The sequence below is a fragment of the Trachurus japonicus genome, chromosome 10 (assembly GCF_045865225.1).
Source record: "Trachurus japonicus isolate A0001 chromosome 10, Traja_1.0".
In the NCBI taxonomy this organism is placed as follows: domain Eukaryota; kingdom Metazoa; phylum Chordata; class Actinopteri; order Carangiformes; family Carangidae; genus Trachurus; species Trachurus japonicus.
In genome coordinates, this window is record NC_140916.1 from 22,900,693 (window position 1) to 22,917,844 (window position 17,152).

Below are 17,152 nucleotides of genomic sequence, written 5' to 3' on the forward strand. Positions count from 1 at the left end.
AGGGGCTTCAGTGTGAATCTAAAATTAGATAACAGACTTCACTCCAGGGAAAAAACAAATCTTAAGGCTATTCCATCATTAATGTTGCATTTAAAACCGCAATGACACGGTGGTGATCATTTTTTATTTATTTATTTCATTTTCATTATGTTGTTGACGTACTCATGATGGTACTGAACAAACAGGCAGTGCATGTGATGTACACATGCTGGGGTGTGGCTTGAAGAGTGAAGTCTTGCATCCAAAAATAGGCCTTACAGTATGAGCTGACTGATCCGTTTAAAAGATTTTAGAGAAAGAAGTCGCGCAGCTGACTCCCCCCTCCCTGGTCCTCCAATACTGACTAGCTGTTGGGACATTTTCCTTTCATTGCTTGTCAAACCATTTAGGAACACAATGTACTGATGATACAACTTCCTCTACACCTGAGGAAAGAGAAGAATGACAAGTGTATGACATTAAAGGAATACTTGTGGCAATGGTGTCCTCTCCAAACATGCTTATCTCTCAACGTCATGAAAAGGCACTCGGTGAATAATGGAGCGCAGCCACAAGTGAGGCTCCATAGACACTTCATCATAAGCAGATGTTTATACATTTAACTCTGCTACATTATTGTTTGTTGCAGCCGGGGAGGGCTTACTCTTCAGTCCCTCTGTGGCACACCTGGACGTCTCCATGAGGAGCAAACGTGGGATGCAAAGAGCGAGGAGGATGGTCTTGTATTCTTTGCGGAAGTTTTGGTTCAGAAGCCCGTATATGATGGCATTGAGGCAGCTGTTGAAATACGCCATAAAATAGCTAGTGACAAAGAGCCACTCTGGTATGTTTGGCGCCACTTTGACAGGGTTTATAGCTACGGCCAGGCCTATGAGGTTCAGTGGAGCCCAGCATACTGCGAACAACACAAACACCATGAACATAGTCAGGAAGTTCCGCACGTCACTCGGTTTCAGTTTGGTCCTTTGCTCCGGTTTAACCCGGTGTTTGACTTGAATCACCAGCACCCATATCCTCATGTAGCAGTAGGACACCACCAGCAGCGGGATCAGGAAGTGAATGATCACCACAGAGATGGTGTAATACGAGCTGACCGTCTGGGCAAAGGTGCAGGAGTAGATGCGGGGGTCGTACTGCAGCGAGCCCACGAAGAAGTTGGGCACTGTGGCGAGGGCGGTGAGCAGCCAGGTGAGGCCCAGGTAGCAGCAGGTGTTCCTCAGGCTGTACAGCCGGTCGTAGTGGAGGCTGTGGCAGATGTAGCAGTAGCGGTTGATGGCGATGGCCGTGATGTTGAAGATGGAGCCGATGACGCTGAGGCCCATGATGAAGCCGCTGGCCTGGCAGTGCAGGTCACCCATGGTCCAGTCATTGTGGAAGATGGCGGTCAGGACCAGGGGGTAGGGGTACAAAGCCACCACCAGGTCTGCTACGGACAAACTCACCACGAAGATGTTGCCTGGAGAAACAGAAGAGGTTCAGACAACAACAGACAAAACGTGTCCCAGACTGGTGTATAATTAAAGTATACAGCACTCCCGCTCCGGGTTAAATTTCTCAAAATAAACTGTGTCAGTGGAGGTATGATCACAAAAGAGCAACTTCATTGTGCCCTCTGCCCCTTCACTGGGTTCATTTTGGTGATGCTTTTACCATGTTCTCTTCACTGCACTAATCTGGATCCAGGCGAATGTTGTATTGTCACAGCTCTCTCTGTCACAACCTCTTTTCCTCTCATGGTGACTGTTTGTAAAGCCAACAACATGTTTATACATACACACAGTGCCAGGCCACCACTTTTGATCCACACTGAAATATCTCGACAACTTTTGGATGGATTACCATAAAATTTAGAACATGTACCCACAGCGCCTAGAGCATAAATCACTTTGGTTTTTTGACAAGCACTGGATGGATTCCCATTATATACACTGCGCCTCACAACGCACCAACATGGCTTTCGGTTGCTCAGTCTTTTCAACGTACACCAACCAATATTCAGTCAAGTATACAAAAGAATAATTGTAAGAACAGCGTGTTTTTTCCTTAGGTCAGTTCATGGCAATAAAATGCTCATATCAAGTGGTTCTTGTTTTAAAGCTTCTTGGCCTCTGGCATTTCAAAGCTGAGCACAACTGAACAAGTACATAAAAACCAAGACATGGGAAATTTTAACGTCTGATTACATCCAAACAAGATCCTGTCCTCCGGAAGTCTGAGCTGATGGCAGTGTGACACTGGATCTCCTCAGAAGACATGAATCATTGAAAATGACGTCTGATATTATTACAGTGCAGCTGTTCTGGGTGTGGGGGGAACAATAAATCAAATTGCAATGCTATGTCAGATAAGAACGTATACCGGAGTCATAATGCATGTGAACTGGTGTTTAACAAAAAGAGGCATGAGCTTCACAGAAGTTCGGAGCGGACGTGGGTAGTGCAACAGAGGGTCTATTGTATGAGTAAAGAATTATGATGAAGGGGGGATTCTGCTGTTTATGTTCACACAGTTTTCTTTACAGCAATAAAACTTGATAGCGATGAGTATTAAGCTGAATAAAGCTGCATCTTGAGCTATGATCACTTTTCTGCCCAGTTTTCAGCCGGTTCCTCCTGCACAATTACATCACCGGTTAGAATAAATAATCTGTAAAGGATTATATATAATGTGCCTCATTTTAACAACATTTTGAGTCAAAGGCTGGGGTGATTCCAGGGTGGATATAACATAAACCACCTCCTGAAGTTGAAATGTTAAGGCATGAGGCTCTCACTTGCTCAGACAACAGCTGAAACAACAGCATTGATTGGCAGATATGATGGGAGTAGATTTAAAACACATGTTGGCCATCAATCCTCAGTGTTCAAAGCCTTGTTATAATCCCTGCACCCCGGGGACCACACAGCTACAGTATGTTGTTTAGCAACCACTCTAATTTTAGTCGTCTTGCCTAAGTTGATTCATTTATTGCGGCGAAAGAAAGCAACAAAGTCTTTTGTGATGTTTTCTTTTCATTTCAGAAGATGTTGGTTTCACATTTTTCCACAGACCAGGCACAGGTATTCACAGAGAGTCGGTTTATTTGAAGTTACTAAACCAGCACAGGCCATCTCTCAAGCCTGCTGAGACGAAAAATAAAAGCATTTGCTTCCTCGTCCTCGAGTCAGCTCAGTGGGCAAATCTGTCAGATTGTATTTGTGATGCTCACAGTACTCACTGTGTGCATTTGTCATTGTGCAGAGGTTTGATTCCTCACTGACATCATGCGGCTCAGTGTTATCATGTGCGCTGGCTGGCCAGGGCATGCTCCAGCCTCACAGCTCTCTCTGGCTGAACCCTCCCTCCCCCCTTATCATTGAGAGGATGAGGTAAGTGCTAAAACACAGCTGAAAGGATTGCTGTGAAGTGGACAGAAGATAGTCTTTGTTATGCTGCAGTGTTCATTATTAAAACACTGGACTACCTCTCACTCTTCAATTAACAGGCCTTGGCTGGGCCTGGTGCTCAGTCTCACAGCACTCAGTCTGATTATTGTTTTAGGGTAAAACAGACCACCACCAAAGATAGATACTCTCAGGCCTGGGTACCAGAATAGATCCATGCCCGCTGACATCTCTGCAAGCTATTTTTAATGGAGTGTGAGTTGAATGGAGGTTAACCTGGATGCTGATTGGTTAGGTTACAGGCCATCAGGGACAGCTGACACGCAGCCTTTAACTTCGGTGACACCGTTGTCTCTATAATTATGTGATCTTTCTGTATTCTCTCACAAAAACTGTCAGACAAGTGAAATGAAATCAACTCAACTGATTCTTGCTTCAAAGTTTGCTCTCGAGAGCCGAGCGACCACCCACTGAATTCCTCCATGTGTATCTCTTTCTCTTTGTCTGTCACATGCAACACTTCTTTTTTTTTTTGGCAGATGAAACATGAATGAAAACTCATATAGCAGAGAAATATTCAGCTCTGCGTGAGTGAAACAGGATATTTGTCATCCGGAATCATCTGGCACACGCTAGGATGCAGCATATTCAAAAATATGTCAGACAGAAAACTGCTTTGCATCCTCCCCTGTCCACAATATCAACCTGCGCATGTTTCAAAATAGGCTCTGTATGAAATGCAGGCATATTTATGGTGCATTTGCTTCATTCCGGCTGAATAGTTTTGAATAGTAAAGAGAACAATTTTGGAAATAAGAGAGACATGGGGAGGCAGGAATAGGTACAAAATGAAGTGCACGAGATAAACAAACCAAAAGACAAAACAAAAGTCTCTCAGCCGAATCAGTTTTCTCTATGACAACTTGCATTGCTGTGTGCACATGTGAATCTCACGGGCTTATGTTCCTCTGTCAAACCCACCATCTGTATCCCACCACCCATACTGGAAACGTGATATACTATATGCTTTGATTCACCCGGCTATATTTATACACCTTTGAAGGAAAGATGAATTCATGAAAAAATGTGTAGGAGGGCTGGCATCGCTTGAATCCGGTTGATTGTCAGCGGCGAAAGCCTTATTACTATGAGTGCATATCCCAAATTAGATTACATTCGACTGAGTCAGTCGTGTTATCATAAATAAGCAAGAGTAACCTTTCGGCAAGGGCATTAGCACTGATGAATTAGTAGTGACTACTTCATGAACTCGTGTTCAAGGGGCCAGAGAATTTTTTTCTAAGAAGTTTAACATTAAACTGACAGGAGCTGCCTTTTGGTGATGCAGCCTGCATGAGCCCAGCCAAAAACATCATCGTCATCATCAAAGACCATCGACCAATCAGACCTCCGACGTCTGGGGAAATAAGACTCACTGGCCCCTGAGAGAAATCAGACCATCGGGACACAAGCAGCGTCTGGTGCAACAACGTTTCACTCAATCGCCGCAGTCCCAGAAAACATATGAAGGATGGCGAATTAGGAAACAAAACAGCCTCGCACAGGAGGAGAGAAAGACTAGAAGTGCAGCACACACAAGGCTACAGTTACCTTCTCCAGGTGTGGTCTGCGCAGATAATCCTAATCTGATCATGTCCCACCTCTACACCTCCCGCACGAGCAGACTAAATGTCATCCACTATTTTGTTGTCAGGAAAAGAAGACATGTTTAATGTAGTGTGCTAAGTGATATTCCCCGTGGATCTGCACTGTCAATTTAAATTGGTTTCTGGTTTGACTCACTAAGTCCACTGACTCAATTAACCCCCCTCTGGACACTCCAGTTTCGAGGTTTTATTCATGACCGAGGAGTGACTGGACGCAATGCATGATTTAACAAAAATCACGCCCATCCTCACACTCCCATGACCCACACCTCCTGACATGGAGGTGTAAACTGCACACACACACACACACACACACACACACACACACACACACACACACACACTCATTATTTCATTCTTTCCTCCATCTGTTCCCGTTCATTATTTTCTTTTTCTGCCCCCCTCTCCTCTCTTTCTCTCATGAGTGCATTTTGTTAGTGTATTTTTAGTATGGTTAACCCCCAGTGGAAAACTCTAGTGTTAACACCCCATTGGCAGTCCTGTAGTGCCATGCTCTACCCTTTGAAGATTCACTGGATAGATCCTATTACATTTGCACGCTTGATAGAACCTGGAAACCTGTGCAGACGGAACATATGGTCCTTCAATTGTTCCCCTGCCTCCCCCCCAAAAAAAGGATTTAAATATTACGGTACAAATGTATTGTCAGTCAGACGCACCAGCATCTTCTAAATGTGCACACGTGCATGTGTTTTTTTTTTCAGTGGATGGCGGAGGGATATATGAGGCAGGGTGCGAGGCGAGCGTTTTGAAGTTAAGCAGAGCGGAAAGGTCCTGCTGCTGTGTGTGAGGTAGCAAACCAACAGCTAGAACAGTGTGTAATGGACGGAGGGGATGGGATTTTGATTTCAGCACTCTGTCTGACACATCAGATTCTGCAAAAAAAAAAAATGTCTGAGTTAGTCTTTAGCAACTGAAAGCCATAAATCCTTTTGCAGACCCAGAGCATGTTGTTGTATTATACTAAAACAATTATAGTGCGATTATCCTCTCACTCCCTCACCAAACGCCCATCCATCACTGAAAGTGATTTTTATGGCAGACGGGTTTTCAACAGCTGTTCACTACTCCTCAGCTGGGTCCATGCTCTGCTTTTTGGTAACTCTATACAATTAAACATTCATACAAAGTGAGCCAATTCTATAAATAGCTAGTTAAGAACAGAGAGGAGATTGTTGATAGGCTAACAGCAGCGACAACTTCAGTCCCTGAAGGACTTAAAAATGATAGCATGAGATTGAAGGAGATTGAACAGGAGGCACTGAATTTCTGGTGAATGGACACAGCACTGCTGAGGACTGTCGTGTCACTGGATCAGCCAGAAAGTCCAATTAGAGCAAGAGAACAGTGACATGAGATCCACAATCAGAGCGGAGTCCACAGTTCAGCAGCGTGAGGAAGACCTTTGAACAGGCCATTTACCCCCAGCCTTTTGTTTCTGACCAGTCAACTGTCATTTTTGCAAACCAGATAATTAAATTATTCTTCGTCTGAACTTCTTGCCAAACTGCTTTTGGCTGCTGTACACGGCAGGGCACAGTGGATGTGTTATGTAATGTATTTGAAATTGTAATTAAAAGCTCATTGTTCCAAACACTCGCTGACCTAATCCTGCCGCCTAATTCCTCACGTTCTCATTAGCATCATGTTGTGATTGTTGAGTTTAGTCTGTTGCCTCAGCAGTGGGCTTTCCTGGCATTACTTTTAACCCTGGAGCTACTGGGTGTAAGAATTTACATTTGTATTTATTTAGGGACCATCTGAACATTATTATCATGTGGGCTGAACCTTGTCTTTTTAGGGTCCGGGCAGCTAAGCTGCCGGGAACCTATTGTATTCCTATGAATTCTTTCTTCTTCTTCTTCTTCCAAGGAAGTCATACTTCCCATGGGCGAAAACTCACCAAACTTTACAGAAACATCCAAACCCATGCCAGATTTACTCAACTCCAAGGACATGTGCCCCCCCCTCCTAGGGGGGGCACAATAAGCGTTTAAATTTAAAAACTTTAAAAATTCCTACCAAACCAATGGTAGATGCTAAAGTTTTGAAACTTCACCACAATGTAGCCTCAATACTGCTGAAACTTTTGTCCACTTAAACTTATTACAAATTATGAAGTCCATCACTCTGTTTTTTTCAATAACTGTAAAACTTTTAAAATGTATCTCCTCCCACAATTTTTGCTCAATTGACACCAAACTTGCTACAGAGCATCTCCAGACCGTCCTCCACAAAACTTGTTTCTCAGATTTTTGATTAAGCAAAAATTGAGCCTACAGTGCATGAAAACGTTTGACTGTAAACAGTACTGTAAACATATACCATCAAATTCTTGATAAATACATTTTCAATCTTCCTGGAAAAAAAGGAGAATATTCTGGAGTCATGGTTGATGAAGTTTGGCAAATATCAGAATTTTATCTCAAAAACTGAATTTTTGAGAACATTTTGAATTCTGCTCTCATGGGAACAACCGCAGTCAATTGAGAGTGACATTTTTAAACATCATATTTTCTCTTATGAAGCAAAACACGTATCATTAAAAACAAATCACCAACATTCCCATGCTGTCAAGATGCAATTTATGTATTATCAGATTTTTGTTTAGATAACTGAATTTCTGACATTTTGACCATTTCATCACAACAGCTGCCCGGGCACTGGCTCACCTGAGTGGATAAATGAAGCTACACAGCAGGTCTCACCACCAGCTAATTAGCTCAGCGAGTTAGGAGCTGGTTCTTGGTGTCAGAGGCTGTGGGTTCGAGACCCAGCAAGGGTGATGGTGATGATGACAGATCAAAATGTCAGATGTCCTCAACACGAAACACAAGACAGTTGTACTGATGGTGGCATCACAGCAAGCCTCTTTAAAAATCCAAATAGCTTGGACTGGACCATGTGCGAAGGCTCCTAACATCTTAGACTCATAGTAGATGTTTGACAAATACATATCAGAATTTTACCTCAAAAACTGATTTTTCTTTTTACTGTGGTTTCAAATCTGCCTGCACGACAGTGAATGGCTTACTCAATTTGTGAAGCCACTGTTGAACTGCCACTTGTCAATTAGCTCAGTGCGATAGACAACGGTCTGTGGTTCCAGAGGTTGTGGGTTCAACCCTCAACTGGTGCAAATTGAACATTATAAGGTCAACTGTCCTGTCTTCCTATTCTCCTGTTTGTTGCTCAGAATTTGCCTAAATTTGCCAAAATTAGTCCGGACCCGACCCATTGCTGCGCAGCAGCTATAATTTGTTGTTGTTGTTGTTATTTTGAAAGATATGTCTATATACCGGTATATATACTGTATATCTTTATTTTCTTTAGCCCCTCAGCTGAACTTGCATGAAAACTCAGCACATTCCCTATATCCAAATAGATAGATAGATAGATAGATAGATAGATAGATAGATAGATAGATAGATAGATAGATAGATAGATAGATAGATAGATAGATAGATAGATGATGCAAGATTGTGTATTTCTCAACACTTTAGTCAACCTCTGAAGTAATAATTGACAGATTTTGATGTATCTCTGATTTGCTGATCAATGAGTTTGTACAATCCAGATGTGACAGAGGTGTGTTGGATTGTTGCTTTGGCAGCGGTGTGTGCTCCGCTGAGTGTTCAACTCTTCATTTGTAGCTAAATGACATAATTTTCAAAAGAAAACTAATTAGAACTTACAAATGCACTTTAAAAAGAAGGACATGTTTTGAAAGGATAGTTAATAATAATAATCACACTAATAACTACAAAGATTCAAGTTTATGTATCTAAGAAAATGATATTGGGCAGGAGAGTCAGCTGTTTTACATTAGCAAAGTCCAGTCCCCCTTTCCCAAATCATTTTCATACATTCCCTTATTAGTTCATGAGAACAGACTTTTAAAAACTGTTTACAGTACAGAATAATGGAAATTACAAAAATGGACGTGGTGACCATTTGACACAGCTAATGTCCAGAGCGGAAAAGGGAGTAATTGAATGATGATGGCATATTTGCCAAGAAAGAAAATGGCTTTAGAGGAACTGCAATAAATATTTCTTCTCCTTCTTCAAATGCAACGCAATGAAATATAGGGTTGGTTTGACACCTGCAGAAAGGGGTATGGCTAAACAACAGCTTCTCTCACCTTGATAGCTCAGGGCACACAACAGGTCCTGTATAGAGGGAGGGATGTTATTTATTTGGGAGAAAGAAACCAAGGATAAAGCCAAATGGAAGGAAAGGGGTAGTTATTATTTATGAAGAGATATGAAGGCAGACAGGCATGGCTGTGGAAACTCCATCACACTGAGACAGGAGGCTCACTTCAGATAGCAGCCTGATTACCAAACACAGAGGTCACACGTTATGTTACATAATTATAGTTATGAATGAAGAGGGGAAGGCAGGACACCAGACAGTCGATTAACCAAATAAAGACTCCTTCCTTTTGTTGTTGGCCAGATATTTTTTCTCTGAAATTCTTTCATAAAAATGGATCAAATAAAAAAAAGAATAACTTTTCCATCTTTGTTTTGTCTAACTGCTTGTTCCTAACATCCCATATTTCACATATCTTAGAGCTGTTTTCTTTTCCTCCATCTTTTATTTACATGGACACAAACAAACACATCTCTCTTCCGTGGTTCTGATTCAAAATCAGCACTTCATCTTTTGCTCTGTTTCTCACCTGCATTCCTGAGCTTTTTGTTCCTGTACACGGACAGGATGACGAGGACGTTGCCCAGGATGTCTACCACTATGGTGAAGATCAGCACGCTGGCCAGCGCAGTGGACACTCCACTGGAAGAAGCGCTTAGTCCGCCGTCGCTCTCATTCTGGGACAAACAGTTCGAGCCGTTCACATCCTTCACCTCTAAATCCATTGCCCCGCAGGGTGCAGCGGCAGAGATGGGAATACTCCAGTGTTTACATCAACAGTGGTTATAATAATGATAATAAATAATCATTGGAAAAACAAAAAAACAAAACAAAAACTATAATAATCAAAGTGAGTCTTGGAACTTCTTCAGGAGAAGCGAAGCCACCACACTCCACCGCCTTTGGAGCAGCTCCAGGACGCGAACCGTGGCATATAGTACATTTAATAGACTTTACGCATGCAGGGAAATTGTAGAAGTTCATTTCGAAGGTGATAAAGAGCGCAGGAGCTCGCGTTTCACCGCTGTCCTCCGTGTGGTCCCCATGGTCCTTGAGGCTCTTCCATTCTGCCAGGAGAGCTCGCAGGAGGCATGTGAGCGCTCTCCTGTGCGTAATGGAAATGCGAGGATGCGATGCTCACACACAGGGTAACACTGAGCCCCGTGTTGGTTATTGAGGAGAGCTATTTATAAAAACTGCATGTGTGTAATTTCATTTGGAGCTCTGGTAAAAACTAAAAAATGAAAAATAAAAACAATCTGTCAGATATGAGGACCCCCCCCCCCCCCTTTTTTTTTTTTTTTTTTTTTTTGCTGTTTTGAAAATTGCAATCTTTGCGCTATGATCTGCCTTTCTGCACCTCTCTCATTAAATAATAACCCTGACTCCCCTCAATGTGGAGCTGTGGAGACTCGTGGCTAATGGCATGGTTTACAATACCAGCCATTACTAACTTCTTACTTCTCATGTGCATAGAAATGGCGCCTTCGTGTGTCCAGGAGAGATTCTTGCAAACGGTGAAAAACATGCAAGAACTGGTGGTTAATATTTTAAAGCTAAGAAAATAATATCATAAATTGTTCATTACTGCTGTTATATAAAGGTCTATATTTTGTCAGGCAGTACTTCTAAAATCACAAACCTCAAGCTTTCAAATACTGTTAGTTTTAAAACACTTTGAAGAAGTTTAAATAAACAATTCCATCATTTCCAAAAACTTTCATTTTGCCAGCTGGAGCTGAGAGTGATGATGTCAGGGAAGTTTGGTATAGTTTCACTCTGAAGTCATTTTATTGACAAATACAATATTAAGTTATTTTATGATCAATAAATTAGTTATTTTTAGTTAATATCCATTAACAGCGTGATAAAGTGAGGACAAAGAGAAGCTTTCCAAAGCCCAGCCGAAATCTTCAGATGTCTTGTTTAGTCTCAGCAACAAACTAAAACCCAGAGATATGACACCTCCAATGTTATCCAGGCTGTATGTTTTCATTTGGTTGCTATGGTCGAAGCCTATTATGGTGATCTCATAGTGAGACCAAGCCAAGATCTCTTTGTTTTGACCTGTGAATTTTAAGTGCAAACTTTATAGTCTAAAAAAAAAGTTTTGTTGATATTCATAATAGCTTTCATTTTGCCTGGTTTTGACAAAATCTTCATTTTTGGCCTCATGTAAAGTTGACAATGAAGACTGGACTGTGAGTCTGGCATTGCTGGATGTGGCAAATGATAAAAAAAAACAAAAACAAAAAAAAACAAACAATCAAGGCCTAATGATGGAGAGGATTTCTGATTGAATTTGTTTATTGATATTTGTCCATAAGCAGTTTTAATTAGGCCTCGGGATCCACCACACCCAGAGACAGACCTTCTGGGTGTGGACAACAGAGGCAGAGACAGATAATAGTTGGTTTCCTGTCTTTACTGGCATAAAAACAAAACAAAACAAACTCTGATTGTATCTGAACAGGATGTGGTATTGTTTTCTGTTCGCTTAGCAGACTGTAACTATCCATTCTCAAGTAAGAGTAGTGTTTCATTCAGTATGAGGAGAAAAAAACATTGTGGACATGGGGACAGGGACCTAGCTCCATCTGTTCCACTCCTCACTGTGATATTCAGCCACAGAGGACAAAGACGATGAGACCTCACTGCTGTTTTTGTTCCCGTGTGAATGGTGTTTACAAAAATATCCCCGACTTCCTAGACTGGATGTGTCATTTTGACACAGGCAGTGTCAGACTGAGCTGTCAGTCAGCTGTCATCAGAAAAAAACACAAGCTATGACCACAGTTGCCCCCAAACTTTACCGCAGTGTTTTAACATTTCTCACCACTCTGTTTTTTGCCCTGCATTCTTTTCAACATTTTGAGCTAATATAGGAAAAAAAATCAATATAATCCAATTCACAGTCCAGAATTCATAGCTTATTTCCTGCTGATGGTTGACGCTGAGTTCTTTCCATTGGCAAAAACAAACCTCTAAATAACACTGATGACTGCATAGCACTGTCTGGCATTCAGAAAGAAGTAGCTGGTGAACATCATTAATTATCTACACTGCACAAGCCTGAAGTAGAGTGAATATTGGATTTACAGTACGGCAACACAACGAAAACAATACTCATATCCAGTTGTGATCTATAACAGCATTGTAGAGTGCTGAGTAGGGATCTTAAACAGTTCAAGATGAACTGACCAGACTGACTCATCATTGTCACCGACTGAATTGTCACATCCACCGTGCTTAGAAATGAAGGGAATTAATAGCAAATCAGTGACTGTAAATCTTTTAGTGAATTCCAATCAGGCTATTGATTTGTATTTTACACCTACACACCACAGGCTTGATTCCATGGTGTGCTGAAACACTGAACAGATTGGTGGGTTGTGATCCGAGCACCTCTGTCGTTCACAGCCTCTTGTCTGATTTTACCACCTGGGTCACACTCAGGGGTTTTAATGTTCAGCTGCACTGAAACTGCACAGTGCACTGATGATGATATGACATGATACCATATGTCCACCAGTACCAATGATATCAGTCGTATCACAATGCATATTTCTATGACTGTGCTGTTATTGGTTATGATTATATCTTCCTTCTATCCTTTATAGACATGTTTCAGAGACAGAGCGATCAAACTGTATCTTTTATGAACAAAATCTCCAAACAGAATTCCTCTATTTTTAACATTTCAAATCAGGATCTGCAAATATTTCCACCACCGCCAAACTCCTGTCATCCAGTACATTGCTAACACCGTTCTGACACTGTGCTGGTGGTAGAGTGAAACATGACGCTTTCGGGACTGAAATGCGTCATGTTGTGTTTCTAAAAAGTGGTAAAAATCACACAAATACAATATTGTACGTACAAAAATCACGAGTATATTGTAGCATGAATCATCATTACACATTGTTGAAAATCAAAGCACACTCTCAGTTGTGGTCTCGAATGTGTCTCAGTAGCACAAATGTCAGCACATATTATAATATACAGCTCTTTTATTCTACAGAAAAGGGATGGAAATCTCTATCAGTAAGAGGGGTTCCTGCTAATGGAAGAGGAAATTCAATATCCTGTAATAGAGGCTACATTTTAAGCCTCATTCCTCCTATTTCAAGTTCAAGGCTTAATAAAATGTGATTGAGATTCACTTACTGTCAGTATCAGTTTCCTTCAAAGTAGTTGTTTGTTGAATCATAAAATGCCAGAACTGAAACTCCTTTAGACACTATCTCAAATAGTCGTATATACTATAGTAGTCATTGTACTGTTTACTGTTTATCTTTGATTTGAACTTTATTTTGTCTATAAAATGCATGATTTCTATGGTAAACCTGACGCTGTCCCGTTAAAAAAAAAAGCATATTTTGTAAACCCTTTCTTTGGTGGTTCACCAAACTACATCATACTTATTAACTGTGGTAGGCTATCTCCAGTTATGATTACAGTGCAGTCTATCCATTAATTTTATTGCTTATCCGTGGTCACAGTCACGGGTCACGGTCGGGGTGGGAGCCAATCACGGCTGACATTGGGCAAGGGCAGGATACGCCCTGCATAGGTTGCTAGTCTATCACAGGGCTGACATGTAGAAAGCCAACCTCACACACACACACACACACACACACACACTCTCTCTCTCTCTCTCTCTCTCTCTCTCTCTCTCACATTAACACCTTAAGATAGATAGATAGAACAACGAAATTGAAAGTGCATCTCCTGCAGTGCAAAAATTCATAAAACATAAAACACACATTACGTAACCACTCATCATTACTCATCATTAAGTGCAACTGGTGCTTTAGGGTAAAAACTGTTCTTACTGTAAATCTGTTTGTAGTGGCTTTGTCCTGTATCTCCTTCCAGAGGGGAGTAGCTCAAACAGACAGTGACCAGGATGTGTTGTGTCTTTGAGGATCTTTTTTTGCTTTTGTGAGAGACAGTGGGAGCTACTGTAAAGTTCATTCAAAGTGGGGAGAGTGCAGCCGACCATCTTTTGAGCAGTGGTTATGACCAGCTGAAGCACCACCTTCTCTGCTACTGTGCAGCTGGCATACCACACACACAGACAGTATGTTAGTAGACTTTCAATGCAGCAGTAGTAGAAGGCCAGCAGTAGCTTCTGGGAGAGGCAGTTCCTCTAAGAGCCACTTAAGAGTCGCAAATAAACCTTGTTTGGGAGGAAACCAGGCCACCCAAAGGAAACTATGGGAAGCTGTGAGGTGACCTGCACCTGTAATGCCACCCACTGTCACTCTACAATACAGTCACTTCCTCAAGTTATGAAATTCAAATGACACTGTTGACACAACAGATTTTTTAATCATGTTTCTGTCAGGGAGAATGTGCATCCTGTCACTCAGAGTAAATAAGTCTCAAATTAAATGTGATGTTTCCATTTGCACAGACACTGTGGTTTTGTGATGAGTGGTTACACAACTGGTGTGACAAAAACAACCTTAACTTACCTTACCTTACCTTTATAGCTTATGGTTACAACAACAGACATTCCTAAATGACAGCAATCACAATGCAGCTGTTCAGCTTCACTGTATGAGGTGTGATGTGTAGGTTAGCTTTTGTGAAAGATGACATGTTTTCCCCTCGGGCCATCCCACAGCTGTATTGAGGGGTGCCAAATATCTTGGCATCTGAATATATAACTGTCACACTAAAAGCCAAGATGCTTTTCGCGTGAGACACCCGCTGTCACATGCTCTCACACTGCCCAAACAAATCACATGCTAAGACGAAGGAGACTCAAAGAAACTCTATAAGAAATAGTTATATAGTTTAAACAGGCTTTCTGCACCATAAGACAAAGTATGAACGTCAGGTTTTTTTTTTTCTACAGTACATTTGAAACACATGAATGAATGTTGAGTTTTTTTCCTCTTCACTTTGCTCTACAATTTCACATAAATTCAAATACCACTCCTTACAGAAACTTTTTTAGTTCTGGGAAATGTCCTCAAATGCTGTCTGAAGGGTGCAGCCAAGGTGCAACATAGCAAACGTTCCCCTGTGATTTTGCCAGAATTCCTAGACGATTCTTTGAAGATTTGTGGAAATAAAAATTGTGACCATCAGGAAGCAGTAAACTTTTATTATACCATTTATTTTATTGTAATTTACTTTCAGAAGGTTTTGTAAAATAACCCTCAGACAAAGTTATTGGAAGTTATCTGAAAGATAACACAAGCTCTGTTCCCAGAACTATATTCAAATGTTGCTATAAATATTATATTCTGGGATCTACTCCTCACCCCCAGCACCATCACTACAATAAACCTTAACATCTTGGGATGTCCGGGGTATGGAAGCATCACGCATTTGCTTGAGAAAAAAATGATTTAGCTGTTTTTTCTGAACAAACAACATTATTATCTGTTACAGTATTTCAGAGCAACAGAGCAGGCCCTTTCTTCTCCAGTGCATTGCTGCTTTTCTGTCTGCGCACATAATCCGACGCCACTGTTTGGTGGACCGAGCAATTGTTAATGAAATTTGTTTCAGCTGCTTTTCCTCCTGTCACAAGTCAAAATGTTCCACATTTATGTGCGACATCAGGAACCAAAAAACAAGAAAGCACAGGTTCACTTATTTCACCCAATACACGTTCAAAAATACAAATAATGACCACAAATTCAACCAAAGTCAACCAGCTGACCTAATTCAATAAGACAGAAGACAAACTATGTGTCCTACCTGTCTCCGACCTCAGCCACTTCTATTTCAGAAATTAAGAAATTGATTTATCCAACTTGTTCAAACTGATGAGGACAGAACAATGTAAACCTAATGTTGCCTAGTGCCCCATTTAGATAGTGTGATGTCAAAAATGTGACAATAAACTCAAACTCTGAACCAAAAATACTGCAACCGTGTTTTCTGTAATTTAAAGAGTCAACAAAGAAACCTAACGAAGATTGAGATGTGTGAGGACTGTGTCTGTGACGCTGTGGGAGTGCATAAAAGACCAGACTGTGGTCTGGTGAGACCGGATGAATATGAACTGTACTTGAATTTTGTGGATATTGACATCACATGTGACAGAATCACGCAATATTTTCCATAACATACACTTTCCTTAATAGCCAAACAAATTAGAAGGTGGGGAATAACTCATTATCTAACAGATGCTACAGCTGTTAAAACATTCTCAGCCCAAGTCCAACTGGCTGTTCTGGAGCTTTCAATTGACCAGTTTGGACCATATTTAAGATGATTATGGACCTCTAGTGTACATTGGCTTGAATAATTGGTTTCATGAAGCTAGAAGCTCTCAAAGCTACAACAGCGGAGGACTGGACAGGTTGAGAAAAGCTCCAAGTCAAAACTCCAAACAAATACAACCTGAAAAGGAAAAATGCCAGTGGGAGGATGACTGGTTGGTTCTAACTGCTGGCTGAATAACTGCAGGCAATGGTGGTGACAGAGGAAGAACAACATGAAGGGATGACCTGATCAGGTCATTCAATCTAGATAATCAGATGGAACTTCAGAGAACCAAAGAAGAAATATCTATGGAGATGATTCCTCCAGCTCTTCAGAGGAACTGGGGCAACTGAGCCATGACATATCATTACTTCAAACTCATTTCCCTCCTGTTCTCATTACATTGTCTCTTCACTCCTTACCCTCCCTGAACCCATGACTGGGAGTGCAGTAGTGTTGGCATGTACTCTCCATATCTAAATGGATTTTTTGCTTGTTATCCAGTTTCCTCTTGAACTCCATAGATGTGATCTAATTGTCAGAAAAAAAGGACAACACTGTTTAATCATTTTCACTCAATGTGAAGTGATTCCAGAGTCTGTGTTTGAAAATGTACCTCAGTGATAGATGCTTGGTGCTGCGTCACAGTCTTTTATCTCTTTTTATCTCTTTTATTGAAAACTAGACACAATT

The 17,152-nt window shown here is 41.2% G+C and overlaps 1 protein-coding gene across 1 annotated transcript; it reads right to left on the minus strand.

Moving 5' to 3' along the window:
* Nucleotides 1-129: 129 nt before the first annotated feature.
* Nucleotides 130-10,271, minus strand: mtnr1c (melatonin receptor 1C). The gene is made up of 2 exons (XM_085790131.1): nucleotides 9,759-10,271; nucleotides 130-1,456 (listed from the first exon to the last, which is right to left on the minus strand). Exons 1-2 carry the CDS (start codon nucleotides 9,952-9,954, stop codon nucleotides 591-593), a joined length of 1,062 nt encoding a protein of 353 aa, XP_085646257.1. The 5' UTR covers nucleotides 9,955-10,271; the 3' UTR covers nucleotides 130-590.
* Nucleotides 10,272-17,152: the final 6,881 nt, after the last annotated feature.

What these genes read in the sequence shown, in the direction of transcription:
- mtnr1c (XM_085790131.1), bottom strand. Translation starts at nt 9,954, where the DNA reads ATGGATTTAGAGGTGAAGGATGTGAACGGCTCGAACTGTTTGTCCCAG. An exon ending in CAAAAAGCTCAGGAATGCAG is followed by an intron (nt 1,457 to 9,758) that starts GTGAGAAACAGA and finishes CTGTTTCTCCAG; the next exon opens with GCAACATCTTCGTGGTGAGT.